The 16,969-nt window shown below is 44.1% G+C and overlaps 1 protein-coding gene across 1 annotated transcript in view; it reads right to left on the bottom strand.

Annotated features, from left to right (window-relative positions):
• The window catches only part of PPTC7 (protein phosphatase targeting COQ7), a 49,580-nt gene extending 33,715 nt beyond the window's left edge, over positions 1-15,865 (bottom strand). Inside the window, exon 1 of the mRNA XM_074402252.1 lies at positions 15,336-15,865. Coding sequence (XP_074258353.1) covers positions 15,336-15,561 — 226 coding nt within the window. The 5' untranslated portion in view covers positions 15,562-15,865. The remainder of the gene's footprint in view (positions 1-15,335) is intronic.
• Positions 15,866-16,969: the final 1,104 nt, after the last annotated feature.

The following is a 16,969-nucleotide window of genomic DNA, read 5'->3' as shown; positions in this document are numbered from 1 at the left end:
AAAGGCTGCGGCTAGGCACGGTGGCTCACGCCTGTAATCCCAGCACTTTGGGAGGCCGAGTTAGGTGTATCACCTGAGGTCAGGAGCTCAAGACCAGCCTGGCCAACATGGTGAAACCCCATCTCTACTAAAACTACAAAAAAAAAAAAAAAAAAATTAGCTGGGCGTGGTGGCTGGGGCCTGTAATCCCAGCTACTCAGGAGGCTGAGGCAGGAGAATCGCTTGAACCTGGGAGGTGGAGGTTGCAGTGAGCCAAGATTGCACCGCTGCACTCAGCATGGGTAATAAGAGCAAAAGTCTGGGTCAAACAAACAAACAACGCCGGCAAACAGCAAACAGACTAGCCTAGACTGTAGCAATCAGAAAAAAAAAAGAGTCTTTGACCCACGTTTATAGGCTGCCTGCTCTACAAACACTAATCTGTGGTCACAACCAAGACAATGCCCACTCAGATAATGCATAAAAGATGAGTGGTCCATTCAGCTCTTTCAGTCACACATCCACCACCATTCAATATTCCATTAAACATTCAACCATAACATTTTCAAGTACTAAGAAATAAACACGTATTTGTCTCCAAAAATAACAAGGAAAAAAGGATTTACCTACACTTTGAAAATAATACTTTCGGCCGGGCGCGGTGGCTCATGCCTGTAATCCCAGCACTTTGGGAGGCCGAGGCGGGTGGATCACGAGATCAAGAGATTGAGACCATCCTGGTAAACATGGCGAAACCCTGTCTCTACCAAAACTACAAAAAATTAGCTGGGCATGGTGGCGCGTGCCTGTAATCCCAGCTACTCAGGAGGCTGAGGCAGGAGAATTGCCCGAACCCAGGAGGCGGAGGTTGCGGTGAGCCAAGATCGCGCCATTGCACTCCAGCCTTGGTAAGAAGAGTGAAACTCTGTCTCAAAAAAAGAAAAATAAATAAAATTTAAAAAAAGGAAAATAATACTTTCCCCAGAAGGATTCTGAAGTAACCTTACTTATCTCTTCAGTGTCTGCTGCCTCCTCTGCGTCAGGATTCCAACTTAGAGATTTCGCATTTTACATGGGAAATCCTAAAACTATGAGGAATACATACATGGGCCTAACCATTTTCATTACTACACTAATACCAGTGCCTTTATAACGATCTTCCATTCTCTTTTCTTCCCCTATATATCGTGAGACCCCAGAGGGCTGAGTCTCTCATACCGCTAACCATCGTTTCATCCACACTGGCTAGCCTAGTACCTGGCACAAAGGTTCTCCACCCTTGCTGCACACTGAGATTACCTATGGAACCCCAGCCCCACTCCGAGTTGGTGTGGCCAGGGTGGGCCTGGGCCTCTCAGCACAGGTGATTCTAATGAGAATCACTGGTCCAGCTGGATGGAAGCATTCCACAAGCCTGATGGTTCTGCTTATAAAATGCCCCTTGTACCAAGCAATCCATTTTCTATTCCCAAACTTGATCCTTCCTTTTGCATTTCCCAGCCTAATTAATGGCAGCCCAGCTACCCATACTTCCAGGCTTAGAAACCTTAGGCATCTTCCAAGTGCAAAACCTCTAAATCAATTTCCATTCCTCTTTCTCTTTCATCCCTCTGACCAATTATCAAGTCTACAATGAGTCTGAAGCTCAACTACTTCCCACTGCCCTAGGTAAAGCCCTTTCTAGCTCAGACTATTTCAGTAGCTTCCTAACTGGTCTTTGGCCTCCTGTTCTCCGATTACACCCTCTATATCAATTTGTTTTTTACAACACTGCAATGTCCATGTTACTCCCCCTCAACTTTTTTTTTTTTTAGATGGAGTTTCACTCTTGTTGCCCACGCTGGAGTGCACTGGTGCAATCTCGGCTCACTGCAGCCTCTGACTCCTGGGGTCAATTGATTCTCCTACCTCAGCCTCCCAAGTAGCTGGGATTATAGGCATGTGCCACCATGCCTGGCTAATTTTGTAATTTTAGTAGAGACGGAGTTTCTCCATGTTGGTCAGACTGATCTCGAACTCCCACCTCGGCTTCCCAAAGTGCTGGGATTACAGGAGTGAACCACTGTGCCTGGCCTTGTCCCTGTTACTCCTCTAGTCAAATACCTTCCATGTATATATATCTATTTGCTTGTATATGTGAAATATTCTTTAAAAGGATACACAGAAACTAGTAACACTGGTTGTCTCTTGAGAGGACTTTGCAGCTTGGAGACAAGGGTGGAAAGACTTTACTGTGCACTCTTGAATTCTGAACACCTTTTAAATTCTGTATCATTTGAATGTGCTGTCTCTTCAAAAGCAAAGACTTCTTCAATAGCATCCTCCCTGCCAAAAACCAAACCAAACCAAAGAAACAAACAAAAAAAACCCCACCCAATTCCTTAACATGACAATTTGGTCTCACTCTATTTTCTAACATCAATTCTCAACAGTGCCCCCTCTATGCCAACCCTACTGGCCATGAAACAGCTGTAGTTTCAGAGACCTACTTTGACTTTGCTGAGCCCTCAATCTGGAGTATTCCCATTCTTCTTATTTGCTTCTCATCTGCCTCAGCTTACTGAAAAAGCCACCTCTTAAGGTCTGACTCTGTGCTCCTACAACCTTATGTGTATTCTTTTACACTGGGCCTGTGCATATGTTTGCCTTCCCCACAGGACTATGAAACATTAGGGTTGAAGTCTGTTTCACTCATTGGTCTTCTTCAAAACAACTGTCAATGACTAACAGGAAGCAACCAATAAACAATGAATTCAGCTGACCACACTGAAAAGTTAGACCACCAGTTATCTGGTATACAAATTTTCAGCCAAAAACTCTAAAAAGGGATTGAACCTACTAGCGGATCCTAGCATTGCACAAGGTGTCATTCTGTGGGTCAGAATTCGCTATAAGATGTTCTTCTAACAGGCCATTCAAAGAGAAGGCTGCCAGGCAAGGTGGCTCAAGCTTGTAGTCTCAGCTACTTGGGAAGCTGGAGCAGAAGGATGGCTTCAGTCCAGGAGGTTGCGGCTGCAGTGCACTACAACTGCACCTGTGTAGAGAATGGCCACTGCACTCCAGCCTGGACAACAAAGCAAGACCCTGTCCTTTAAAAAAAAAAAAAAAAAAAAGAGAGCTGGGCGCAGTGGCTCACGCTTGTAATCCCAGCACTTTGGGTGGCCGAGGTGGGCGGATCACCTGAGGTCAGGAGTTCAAGACCAGCCTGGCCAACATAGTGAAACCCTATTTCTACTAAAAATACAAAAACTAGCCAGGCATGGTAGCAGGCACCTGTAATCCCCGCTACTCGGGAGGCTGCAGCAGAAGAATCGCTTGAACCTGGGAGGCGGAGGTTGCAGTGAGTGGAGAAGATGCTACTGCACTCCAGCCTGGGCGACAGAGAGTCCATCTCAAAAAATAAAAATTAAAAAAAGAGAGTGAGAAGGCTGAGCTGATGGAAAGAGCATTTTTAAAAAAGTCTGAAGATAACAATGTTCTCAGCTTTCTTTGCCACTAACTGGAACTAAGACACTAGTCAAATTGTTTCTCTAAACTTTAGTTTTTTTATCGTGAAATGAGGGGCAGGAGGACATATTCTCTTTAGAGTTCCTTTTTCGGGTCCAAGACTGGGACTTTTAAGTCACACTGCAAGAAAAAAGAGCTAGTTTAAGAAACTCTTAAAAGACTAACAACTAGGGTTATCTTGTCTTTATTCACTGAGGAAAGGAAACAAAACAAATAGGGCTATACTTTGCATTTCACATACAGTATTACATTTACTGCGAACTAGTTTTGAAGCAAAAGCACCACTTCAGGCTTCCCAATTTATCTCGTCTTTATTGCACTGCCACATGGATATTTCCTGCAAAATTTCAATAATAATTTAGAGAGCGGAAACACTGCCCCTTGTCCTTTTAAACACCTAACAAAAATGTTGGTAAAGGTTTTCTTATTTAAGCCACTAACAAACAGCTCAATCACTTTTCAATTTGAAATCCTAACAAAAGAATATATGATGATGGCCAAGCACAAGATCCTGGAACAACAACAAAAAAGATGGTTATAAATTAGTATTAATTTACTTCACTGAAGTCAAATGATCTATAAATATGCATGTATAGAACTGTACAGTAATCACTGCTGCTCACCTCTGTACTTTTATAAACTTTATCACAGGTATGTATGTGCAGGAAAAAAACATAGTGTATATAGGGTTTGGTAAGGAACGTAGTTTCAGGCATCCACAAAACATACAAATCTTGCTATTCAAAGACAATTGATTATTCAGTGAATTGTGTATATTAATAAGAAAAGCAATGACAGGATCAAAATGGTCTCTCAAAACCAAGAGAAATGGATTTCTGAAAAGAATGCATACATTGGACATACTTATTTAGGCTTTCTCATTTCATAGAAACACTGATTCCATCACCAATTAGCGGTCAACCTAGAGGACATAAACAGTTTTCTACCTCTTATGGAAATAGCTTAAATCTTATTTATTTTTTGCCCCAAACTGCTAATCAAACATAGCTGATGTGAAAACAGAAGCACTTCTTGTTTGCTTCATTCAGCAGAGCTAAACTTTTGTATTTACCTCAAATAACAGCATAGACTAATTCTGGTAAGTCAAAAAACTTGCTAGATAACAGCATCCTTGAAAATAGCAGTGCGGTATGGTAGCTCAAACCTGTAATCCCAGCACTTTGGGAGGCCTAGGCGAGCGGATCATGAGGTCAGGAGTTCAAGACCAGCTTGGCCAACTACTGAAACCCCGTCTCTACTAAAAATACAAAAATTAGCCAGGTGCAGTGGCACATGCCTGTAGTCCCAGCTACTCGGAAGGCTGAGGCAGGAGAATCACTCGAATCCTGGAGGCAGAGGTTGCAGTGAGCTGAGACCATGCCATTGCATTTCAACCTGGGTGACAGAGTGAGACTCCGTCTCAAAACAAAACAAAAACAAGAAAAAAAAAAGATAACAATATACAGAGTAGTCCAAAAAGAAAGAAATTCCCTTTCTTTTCAGAATAGTCTGTTAATGAGTAAGAGAAAAATCAGTGCAAAAATGTGTTGGAATTTGCCAAGTAAAAACAGTACTGGGCCTTTCTGTTTCTTACAAACAGAAAGCACTCTTTGTAGGAAGTCACTTTTGTAATCTCTGGCAAAGTTTCTGCAGTCATTTGGTAGTCTTTAAAATTCATACCAACAATTCAATCCATTCTAGAACAGTTCATCACCTAAAAACTTATTCACCTCAAAAACAGCTGTTTAGGAACCTAGTAAACTTATAAATTCTTAAGTGAGACAGACTCAGGATCAACAATAACCTTGCTGATGAGAGGAATTTCACAGCAGTATAAAGTAATACATGACCTTTCTGGAGGAACTATGGTAATCTTTTTTTTTTTCACTGCAATCTCTACCTTCCGGGTTCAAGCGATTTTCCTGCCTCAACCTCCTGAGTAGTGATGATTACAGGTGCCCACCACTACACCCAGCTAATTTTTGTATTTTTAGTAGAGACAGGGTTTCATCATGTTGGCCAGGCTGCTCTCAAAGTCCTGACCTTAAGTGATCCACCTGCTTTGGCCTCCCAGAGTGCTGGGATTACAGGCATGAGCCACCGTGGCTGGCCAATTTTTATATTTTTTTTATAGAGATGGGGTTTCACGGCCGGGCATGGTGGCTCATGCCTGTAATCCAAGCACTTTGGAGGCCAAGGTGGGTGGATCACCTGAGGTCGGGAGTTCAAGACCAGCCCGACCAACATGGTGAAAACCCGTTTTTATTTAAAAAAAGAAAAAAAAAAAAAGAGAGAGAGAGAGATGGGGTTTCACCATGTTGGCCAGGCTGGTCTCTAACTCCTGACCTCAGGTGATTCGCCCGCCTCAGCCTCCCAAAGTGTTGGGAATACAGGCATGAGCCACCATGCCCAGGCCTATGGTAATCTTCATATCAAAGGCCTTGCAAATGTTCATAGGCTTTAACCCAGGAACTTCTCTTCAAGAAATTTACCCTGAGAAATATTTAGATGTAAAGATACTCGTTCAAGTGTTATTTATAACGGAAAATTGGGCCAGGCGGGGTGGCACACACCTGTAATCCCAATACTTTGGGAAGCAGACGCAGGTAGATCATGAGGTCGAGAGTTCAAGACCAGTCTGGTCAAGATGTTGAAACCCCATCTCTACTAAATGTACAAAAATTAGTCGGGCACAGTGGCAAGTGCCTGTAATCCCAGCTACACAGGAAGCTAAGGCAGGAGAATCGCTTGAACTCTGGGGCAGGGGAGGTTGCAGTGAGCCAAGATCGCGCCACTGTACTCCAGCCTGGGTGACAGACTGAGACTCTGTCCCAAAAAAAAAAAAAAAAAAAAAAATTGGAAACAACCTAAATAACTACAAATAGAGGGCTGGTTTAGCAAATGATGGGGGCTATACATGCAGGAGAATATGATGCAGTTACTCCTACCAGTATGAAAACATGCACTCACACATGCTTCTGGGGTCACACACTGTTACAAACTTCATTTGCATATTGTTGCAACTTTCTAAAAGCTTTACAGAGTAAAATGCATATTAATCCAATGTGTGTGTATACTATGTTATTTAATAACGTAGATACAATTATAAACACCAAGGCTAGAGGGAACCATCCTGACTATAGCTGAGTTATGAGTTACAGGTGTTTTACATGGTGCTTTTTTGAAGACTTGTTACTTTTATAAGCACTCAACAGCCATTTACTTAAAAGCACTACACAGACTGGGCACGGTGCCTCACGTCTGGAATCCCAACACTTTGGGAGGTTGAGGTGGCTGGATCACCTGAGGTCGGGAGTTTGAGACCAGTCTGACCAACATGGAGAAACACTGTCTCTTCTACTAAAAATACAAAATTAGCCAGGTGTGGTGGCACATGCCTGTAATCCCAGCTACTGGAGAGGCTGAGGCAGAATTGCTTGAACCTGGAATGTGGAGGTTGTGGTGAGCTCAGATGGCGCCACTGCACTCCAGCCTGGGCAACAAGAGCGAAACTCCATCTCAAAAATAAATAAATAAAAGCACTACACAAGTTGGGCACGTGGTTCATGCCTTAAATCCCAGCACTCAGCTGGGTGTGGTGGCTCATGCCTGCAATCCCAGCACTTTGGGAGGCCCAGGCGGGTGGATCATGAGGTCAGGACCTCCAGACCATCCTGGCCAATGTGGTCAAACCCCGTCTCTACTAAAAATACAAAAAATTTGCCAGGTGTGGTGGCACGCACCTGTAGTCCCAGCTACTTGGGAGGCTGAGGCAGGGAAATGGCTTGAACCAGGAGGCAGAGGTTGCAATGGGAAGAGATAGCACCGTTAACTCCAGCCTGGTGACAGAGCAAGACTCTGTGTCAAAAAACAAACAAAAAAGTCCCAGCACTCTGGGAGGTTGAGGTAGAAGGATCTTTGGAGCCCAGGAATTTGAGACCAGCTTGGGCAACACAGAGAGACCCAGTCTTTAGAATAATTAAATAAATAAATAAAAGCATTAGACATGCAAGCAAGAGACCTAGGTTCAAGTCCCAATACAATACTAATTATACCACTGTTATCTGATGAGTCAACTTTATAGATGAGGGAACAGATTCAGATTAAGTGGCAGTAAGAGCAGCAGCCTCCTAGTTACAAAGATTAAATAAGGTAAAACATAACAATGCCTTGCAACTTCTAAGGCACTATATAAAGCACCAGAAGTATGAGAGAATCATGTTTTGTGTGAGATATCAAACAACTGCATTAGAAAAAAAAAGAATGAATTATTTTTATTCCTTAAAGAAAAACTTCTGTCCCTTCCCACTCCCCAATCCCCAATCCTGCTGTGGACTTTTCCTGTCGGGGATTTTATTCAAAAACATTTAGCATCTCTTTTCTTCTTTAAAAACTTTAAACTAAATTGAAAGAGCTGTGCCAGTTGTCAACTCAAGTTGAATAGTAAGTTGTGTGTTAGCCTAATGTCCTCTGCAATAAGTCAGGTTTTACAAAAAGTCTTGATTTATGACATGCAATTTTGTGAACTGTTGGAAACAAATGATTTTAGTTCTCAGGGAGATAGAAAACTCTCTATCAGATTATTATTATTCAGACAGAGACTCACTCTGTTGTCCAGAATGGAGTGCAGTGGTGCCATCTGGGTTTACTGCAACCTCTGCTTCTGGGTTTCGTGTCTCAGCCTCCCTAGTAGCTGGGATTATAAGCACCCACCACCATGCCGGACTATTTTTTTTTTTTTTTAATGTTTAGTGGACACCAGGTTTCACCATGTTGGCCAGGCTGGTCTTGAACTCCTGACCTCAAGTGATCCACCTGCCTTGGCCTCCCAAAGTGCTAGGAGTATAGGTTCTGAGCCACTGTGCCCAGCCCCTATCAGATTTTTAAAACATACGGCAACTCCCAAACAAGATAAATTCATAAATGTTATTACTAACAACAAAAATTAGGATTCAGGACACCATTTCTTAAAGAGACCAAAAGTTGACAACTAATTTTGAAAGGTAAACTCACACTATTTTTAATGAATCAAAACCTGCTGTTTGAAAAGTCAAATTGCTTTACAAATAAAATACTGCTAACTTATTTTTGCAAAGCTTTTTCCTGAAACTTCTAAACCTAAAGCCCCAGGCAAGGCCTCTCTCTAAAAGGCAAGGGAACCTACATAAAATGCATTTGATATCTAGCTTGAACTTAAGCATTTGGGCTACTCAAAGGACATGGTTGTAGGTCACATTCTAACCTGGTGTAGTGCTTCTGGTGTCACACACTAGTACAAACTCCATTTGGATACTGTTTCAGGTTATGTACTGCCCAGTTTCACAAAGCAATGCTAAAGTTCAGGGTACAGCCTCCTCCCACCAAGCAACCACCCCTGGAAAAAAAAAAAAAAAAAAAACCTCCACAACAGCTTCCATCTGTAATCTACCTTTTGCTGCAATTTAAAACCTTCTTTAAAAATGTACTTTAAAAAAGTAAACAGTTAAGCTTCTAAAATTCAATTTCCTGCACTACAAAAGGATTCATCCAGAATCCTTTAAAGAGATTATTAACAAATTAAGAGAGAAGCTGCAAGTTAGAAAATTTTAAGCTAAGCTAGAAAATCTCAAAAGATCTGTAAACAAAGGAAAAGTAGCTCTGAAACTATAACAAATGAGGAAATGACTTCAAAAATAAAGGTACCTTATAAGTACCTCATAAACCTGCAATATACCTATATAGCAAAATGAGAAAAATATCAAGAAACAGAAGTTTAAAAAGCAAACAGCAAACCTCCTCTATCCATCAACCCTGTAATCTTATTAATCATAGAATGAAAGAACACTCAGAATAGTCAGAAAGCCACCAGTTAGCGGCTTCCTAAACCCTGCTATTTCATTAGTTGTAGATGGCTCTTTTACTAAACCCACAGACACATTTCCTTATTAACATCCCACAATTTTCTCTTGGAAGCACACAGCTCATTATGAAATCAGGCATATTTAAAGTACTGATTGATCTTAGCATTTATATATTTGATTGCTGCAATTTTAAAAATATCTTCCCTTATGTAAAATATAATTATGTCTATTAAAACTATACAGATATATAAAAAAACAGCTAAAATAGGGTTACAATATGATGCAGTAATTCCACTCCTAGGTATATATTAAAAACGTATGTCCATACAAAAGCTTGTATACAAATGTGTATAGCACTATTCACAATAGCCAAAAGTGGAAATGACCCAATGGCCATCAACAGATGAATGGATCAACAAAGTGCGGTATACTCATACAATGGAACATTATTCAATCATAAAAAGGGAGGAAGTACTGACAGATGCTCCAACATGAAGAACTCTGAAAACGTGCTAAGGAAAAGTCCACATACTACATAATCCATTTATATGTAATGTCTCAAACACAAATCCACAGACAGAATCTGCTTTCTGTTGCCAGGGACTGAAGGTGGGGAATGACTGCTAATGGGTAGGGGGTTTCTTGTGGAGTGATGAAAAACATTATGCAAATGATAGTTGGCAGTGGCTGTACAATTCTGTGAATATAAAAACTACTGAACTGTACACTTTAAAGAATAAATGCTATGAAATATGAATTATACATCTCAAATTTTTAAAAATTCACTCAAGGGGCTGGGCAAGGTGGCTCATGCCTATAATCCCAACACTTTGGGAGGCTGAGGCAGGTGGTTCACCTGAGGTCAGGAGTTCAAGACTAGCCTGGCCAACACGGTGAAACCTCGTCTCTACAGAAAATATAAAAATTAGCTGGGAGTAATGGTGAGCGCCTGTACTCCCAGCTACTTGGGAGGCTGAGGCTAGAGAATTGCTTGAACCGGGAGGAGAAGGTTACAATGAGCCAAGATCATGCCACTGCACTCCTACCTGGGAACATGGGTGAGACTCTGTCTCAAAAAAAAACCCCAAAAAACTCACAAGGTCATATTTGCTATCAACAGGTAGATGAAGCTGGAATCTGACTTTAAGAAAATTATGGCATGTTCTGCACGTGTACCCTGGAACTTAAAATTTAGAAAAGAAAGAAAATTATGTAATGTAACAATGAGACTGGTGTCCTGACATGGCTTGAAATCTAGCTGAGAAAAATTCCAACGAGGACTTGAAAGACTTGAAGTTAGCGGGCACACGCACTCTCAAGATGACTACTATTTCAAACGGACAATTCACTTTCAGAATAGAGGTTCTGTAAGTATATTAAAATTATCATGACTGTTTGAGAACACCAAATTCTACCTCATCCATTCACTTCCTTAATATAATTTAGATTTTAATTTTGTTCACATGATCTTCATACCTTAAGACACCTACTTTTAAGACTGACATTACTCACAAAAACACTTCAAAATCCTGACCACGATCAAAACCAGATCCAAAAGCTGGGATATGAAATTATTTTAATTTCATTTTTAGGTTTCAAGTTTAAATAAACATCCCACAGTTTTATAAGAAATACTTTACAACTCAGCATTCAGAGGTCAGAATTTACATGGCACAGACCAGGCTGCCATTTTTTAAATAAGTGGTTTCTGTAAACTGTGGTTTAGTACGAAGGGAAGTTTTTTGTTGCCTTCAGTTATGAGTCAGAGCAAATAAAGAAGTTATAAACACACGCACACATACACACACCCAGGAAAAGCATTCAAAGGACAAAAGTACCAGGAGACTGACTGGTTCTTAATTCACATAAATCATCAAGAAAACCTGACCAGTAGTCTAACAGGGAGAGGACTGGGAAGTGGAGTCTCAGTTGGGAGACTGACATAGGTGTCAGCCTCAGTTCCACCAATAACTAGTAGAGTAACCTTGGGGAAGTCATCTGACTCTGTAGGCCTGTTTTCTCATTAGTGAGGTGAAAAAAACCAGACTCCAAGGTTTTTAAGTCTTACAATTTTGATTCTATTGTTAAGTAGCTTAAGGCTGTGGGAAGCCCAGTGATTACACCATGCAGCTCTCATATTTTTGTGCACCTAGGAAGCCATGCCATATAGAATAATAAGAGAACTCCAAATTAGCCACAGGGAAGAAGGAACAAGAAAAGCATACATAGCTCCCGCTAGTACTGGTTTACTCCTGTTGGACCTAGTAAAGAGAAAGCACCTTTGTCAATTTTCCAGAGAATGATAGGAGTGGTTCTTATGTCTCACCACACCCACCATACTTGGTTTTTCCGAAAAGAAATCCAGCGGGGACTATACAAAATGTTGTGAAGCACCAAGTACTATTAGTCATTGCATGACTAACAGGACGGATTAATTTTAAATTAAAGAAACAAAGGGCTTTCTCTTTCTTGTATAAAAGAAACAACTTTCATTCCAGTCAAGGAGTTCTAGATGACCACAGTGAATAATCTGTTACATGGATACTGAGTAATAAATATGGTGTCAATTCAAAGAAAATGAATTATCTACAGAACTAAAAGGTTCAACATACCGTTATTACTCAACATAGCCTTTTAATGTAATTCAGTTTGAAACTCCAACCTCTAGAGTAAACAGCAGTATTAAACTCACTGAAAGTCATCACCTTAGCCGGAAGCCATGGCTCACACCTGTAATCCTAGTACTTTGGGAGGCCAAGGCGGGTGGATCACACGAGGTCAGGAGTTCGACACCAGCCTGGGCAATATGGCAAAAGCTCGTCTCTACTAAAAAAATTACAAACAATCATGCCTGTAATACCAGCATGTTGCGGGGCTGAGGAGGGCAGATTGTGAGGTCAAGAGATCAAGACCATCCTGGCCAACATGGTGAAACTCCATCTTTACTAAAAATACAAAAACTACGTGGGCATGGTGGTGCATGCCTGTAGTGCCAGCTACTGGGGAGGCGAAGTGCCACTGCACTCCAGCCTGGTGATAAGAGTGAGACTCCGTCTCAAAAACAAACAAACATCGAGCTGGGAGTGGTGGGACATGCCTGTAGTCCCAGCTACTCAGGAGGCTGAGGCACAAGAATCACCTGAACCCAGAAGGCGGAGGTTGTAGTGAACCGAAATTGCACCACTGCACTGCAAGCCTGGGCGACAGGACAAGACTCTGTCTCAAAAAATAAAAGTCATCACCTTTTTCTAGACACAGGTCCACAAGAAAGAAAAATAAAAGTTATCACCTTTTACGCTATCAATAAAATAGAAGTCACCATCATATGAACTGGTTCAGGACAGCCAAGGATCAAATGAGGCCAACTCATGAAGTTATTTCAGGTGGCTCGAAAGACTGCTGTCCTGAAGAGCTCCTCCACAACAGGATAGTCCTGGTGAACCTGTCCTTCACTGCCCCCATCCCCCACCTGCACATGTGCATGCTTGATCTCTGTCAAATATGGCTAACCACCACCCTTTGGTCATATCAGCAACCGCTATCTGACTGTGCCTGCTGGCATTCCCTTCAAGAAGGGTACAGAGCTGGGGTTCTTGATGTGATTCCTGTGCATGGACCTCTAGGTCAGGCGTCCCCAAACTTTTTACACAGGGGGCCAGTTCACTGTCCCTCAGACCGCTGGAGGGCCACCACATACTGTGCTCCTCTCACTGACCACCAATGAAAGAGGTGCCCCTTCCTGAAGTGTGGCAGGGGGCCGGATAAATGGCCTCAGGGGGCCGCAGTTTGGGGACGCCTGCTCTAGGTGGTATCAGGAGTCACGGAGTCAACCAAGTTCCTGACTTCTAGGTGGTATCAGGAGTCATGGAGTCAACCAAGTTCCTAAGAGCCTATGCAAAATTTTGTCTCTCTGTACAGTGTCCAGAGGAGTGAGCTCTTGGACAGTCAAAGATCCTCAGGGGTTGCGAACCAAGGTAAGCTAAGAACCACTTCTGCCTGGGCAACAAGAGCGAAACTCCATCCCCTCAGCACCCCCAAAAGAAGAAAATACGATTTGATGGTCAGAAGCTATAGTCACTAAGGGTCAGGTCGTCCATTCCCTTCATTCCCTAGTCCAGATAAAGAAAAGGAGACTCAAGAGAGGCTCTGCCCAAGACCACAAATCACAGAGCTACTAAGTGGCAAAGCTGAGCATCAAAGTTCACTGGTTTCCACCAGATGTCAGGACATGAAATTATGTTTATAGTTTTTTTAGAATGGGTTTGACCAAAATCCCCTCAATTCTTGTAAATATTCCACTCCATTAAGGTAGTTTTCCAAAATTTTAAAATCAATCATCAATATAGGATTTGACACATTTAAATACTCCCCAAATCATCAATCAAGTCACGGATCTTTCATAAAAGCCAGCATACAAATTTATAAGGTGAACCTTAGAGCTTCATTATCCCCTATCCTATGTCACTAACGCAACTTTAAGAAGCAGCACAGGCCGGGCTTGGTGGCTCATGCCTGTAATCCAAGCACTTTAGAGGCCAAGGTGGGCGGATCACCTGAGGTCGGGAGTTCAAGACCAACCTGACCAACATGATGAAACTCCGTTTTAAAAATAAAAAACAAAAATAAAAAAATTACTTAAAAAGCAGCACAGGTCCAAGCTCATTGAGTGAAGCGCTTCTAAATGTATCAGGGAAAAGATAGCTACCGACAGCTGACTCCTGAGTGGATTTGTACAATTTCAACTGCAAGCTGCAGGACCTTTCTAAGTTTCCCTCTTAGGTTAGTATCAATAGCGTTGCCTAAACATTAAATGTTTTTTTTTCAACCCAAGTAATGGGGTCATTCATAAATTAAAATGAGAACAGCCTTTCCAGTCCCATGTTCACAAACACTACATGTGGTAGAGATACTAGGCAATTATTCTGAGATCAGATTAAAAAGTAATTACTGCCATAAAAAAGTTACAGAATCATTTGTTCCAATGCCAAACTCTGCCTGAGCCTATGAAATTTAAAGTAACCAAAAACTCACTCTCACCTAGGAAGGGAAATCAAAGTGACATTTGAACCCAAGTTCAATGACAACTCGTCCTTCAATTTCCAAGTGGGTGCTTTATTAGAGTTTTAACGGCACATTATCCCACGCCATACACAAAATCTCCAAAGGCGTACATTACCTGAAAGTTTCTGATTGCTTGTGAATTATATTTAGTCCTTTCTGCAAGCTCTCTCCCCAGTCTCCCACCCTCCAAACGTGTAACTGGAACAGGCCTCAGGAAGCACCTGTGGCCTGAAAAGGCTATGACCAATTCTCAAAGCTTTCCCGACTGCAGTCTATGAGTAGGCTCGACCATTCTATTTTGGATCAAGGAGACTCCGCCAACCCCCAAGTGACCGCAAGTGGACAAGATCAATTTGGGAGAACACGCTGTGAGGGTTTCTTCGCCAAGCCAGCAGCCCCCACCGCCAGACTCCGAAAAGGATGAAGATTTGGTCACGATCCAGGAGTCGAAAGAAAACGGCCAGGTTGTCTAGGGGCTCAGGAATGCCCGTCTGCCGGCGATCCCGCAGCCTGGGCCAGGCTGTGGTGTCGGGAGCCCGCGAAGAGGCAGGGATCCGCGGGGCACGCAGAGGAACGGAACCAGAGAGAGGTTAGGTGCCTGCAGGTGTCGCCCAGGGAGAGGACGAGGTCGCCCGGGGCTGGCACAGCCGAGTGAGACCGAGAGGGTGGCTCTGGACTCGGACAGACCGGTCACACTCTCGGGTTGTGACCTTGAACACACGGCTTGACCGCTCTGCGCCTCAGTTTCCTCCTCTCTAAAACGGGGGTCGTTCAAGCGGAAAACGCGCCTCGGAGCGCTTGGCACGGCGCCTGGCGCATAGTAAGCGCTCCCTCCATGTGAGTGCTCTGGCTCCTCTCGCCGCCGGGAGGAACTGGGGAAGCCCCGCGCAGGGGAGTCCCCGGGAGGCGGATCCGAGGCTGGGGCGGGGGACCGGGCCGGGGACTCACCAAGCACGTCCGCGGAGCGGTGTCGGGCCACGAAGCAGGCATCGTCCCCGTAGCACGCGCCCTTCTTGAGGAGGCCCTTACGGAAGTCCTTGCCGAAGCCGCAGCCGGCCGTCACCAGCCCGTAGTCGCCGCCGCCGCCGCCGCCGCCGGCCCTGGGGTCGGTCTGCGAGAGGCCGCCGAGCACGGCGCGGGCCACCAGCCGCCCGTACGAGAGGACCGAGAACATCGCCGCCGCCGCCCCCCCGAGGAGGCGGGGGGCCGGGGGAGCAGGAGGACGCGGAGGCCCGGAGCCGGCTCTCTCCTCAGCCGCAGTCGCGCCGCCGCCGGGGCGCTCCTCAGGACGGCGCGCAGTGGCCGCCGCCGCCCCTGCCCGACGCGCCGGGCCTCGCACACGCTCAGCCGCGCGAACCGGAGCCAGAGCGAGGTCAAAGCCGGCGGCTCCTCCGCCTCAGCCCAACTAAGGTCCCGGCTGCAGCCGCCACTGCCGCCGCCATCTTCCGCTCCACTAGCGTGTTCCGGGCCCCGCCGGCAGCACCGCCCCCTCCCTGGCCCTGCCCCTAGCCCCGCCCCGATTCGCGGCTCCGGCCCAAGGCCCGCCCCTCGGGCTCACTGCCCTATGCAGTCACCAAGGTTGAGCGTGCGCAGAGGATGCAAACGCAGTGTCTCCTGGGAATTGTAGTCCTATAATTGTAGTCACTTTTGACTTGACTGCCAAAGATTTAGGACCTTGAAGGAGTCCCCAGACGCGGAACCTAGGTTAAGTGAATAGAAATTGCAGGTGGGCTACGTGAGGGTTTTCTCTCCTGTTTTAGCCGTATCTTTAAAAGCCTGTTTTAAATAAATAACGCCACCATTCCTTTAAACAAAAACCTGCAAGAAACCAGAATGGAGTCACATATTGAGAAACAGAGGTACACAAATCTAGTGACAGCTTCCCAAGAAATATACTGGAAGGATTTAGGGAGGCAAACTGTTTGGAAAGAAGAGACTTTTTGTACAGTCTTTTAGGTAGAATTAAGAAAATGTTATGTGTCTCTATCAGAGTGGGAGGGGACACAGGTGGTGTCATGTCCCTTTTGCTAACTGGCCTCTAGCTATGCGCACAGTTGCCTCAAGACCTTTGCCCTTGCTTTCCATTCTACCCTCTAGAATGTAGTTCGTTTATCTGAGGGTGCTGTGTTTTCTGTTTCTGTATCCCCAGAACATTTGAGCACACAGTAAATATGTAAATGAATGAAACAATGAATAAATATTTCACTAGGTTCTAAGTTTCCCCAGGACAAGGATCATTTGTTTCTGTATTATTAGAATCTAAGGCAACGCCTGGCACTCAGTAGGAGAGTATGTAAATGTGGAATAAAAGAAGGAATAATGAGCTGGGTCTGGTGGTTCACACCTGTAATCCCAGCACTTTGGAAGTCTGAGGCAGGCAGATCACTTGAAGTCAGGAGTTTGACAGCAGCCTGGCCAACATGGTGCAACCCCATCTCTACTGAAAAAAAAGAAAAAATTAGCTAGGCTTGGTGGCACACACCTGTAATTCCAGCTACTCAGGAGGCTGAGGCAGGAGAATCCTTTGAACCTGGGAGGCAGAGGTTGCAGTGAGCTGAGATAGCACCACTGCATTCCAGCCT

This window comes from Saimiri boliviensis, chromosome 7, assembly GCF_048565385.1.
Source record: "Saimiri boliviensis isolate mSaiBol1 chromosome 7, mSaiBol1.pri, whole genome shotgun sequence".
Taxonomy (NCBI): domain Eukaryota; kingdom Metazoa; phylum Chordata; class Mammalia; order Primates; family Cebidae; genus Saimiri; species Saimiri boliviensis.
The sequence above is the reverse complement of the archived record's forward strand: the minus strand, read 5'-3'. Positions and strand labels throughout refer to the sequence as shown.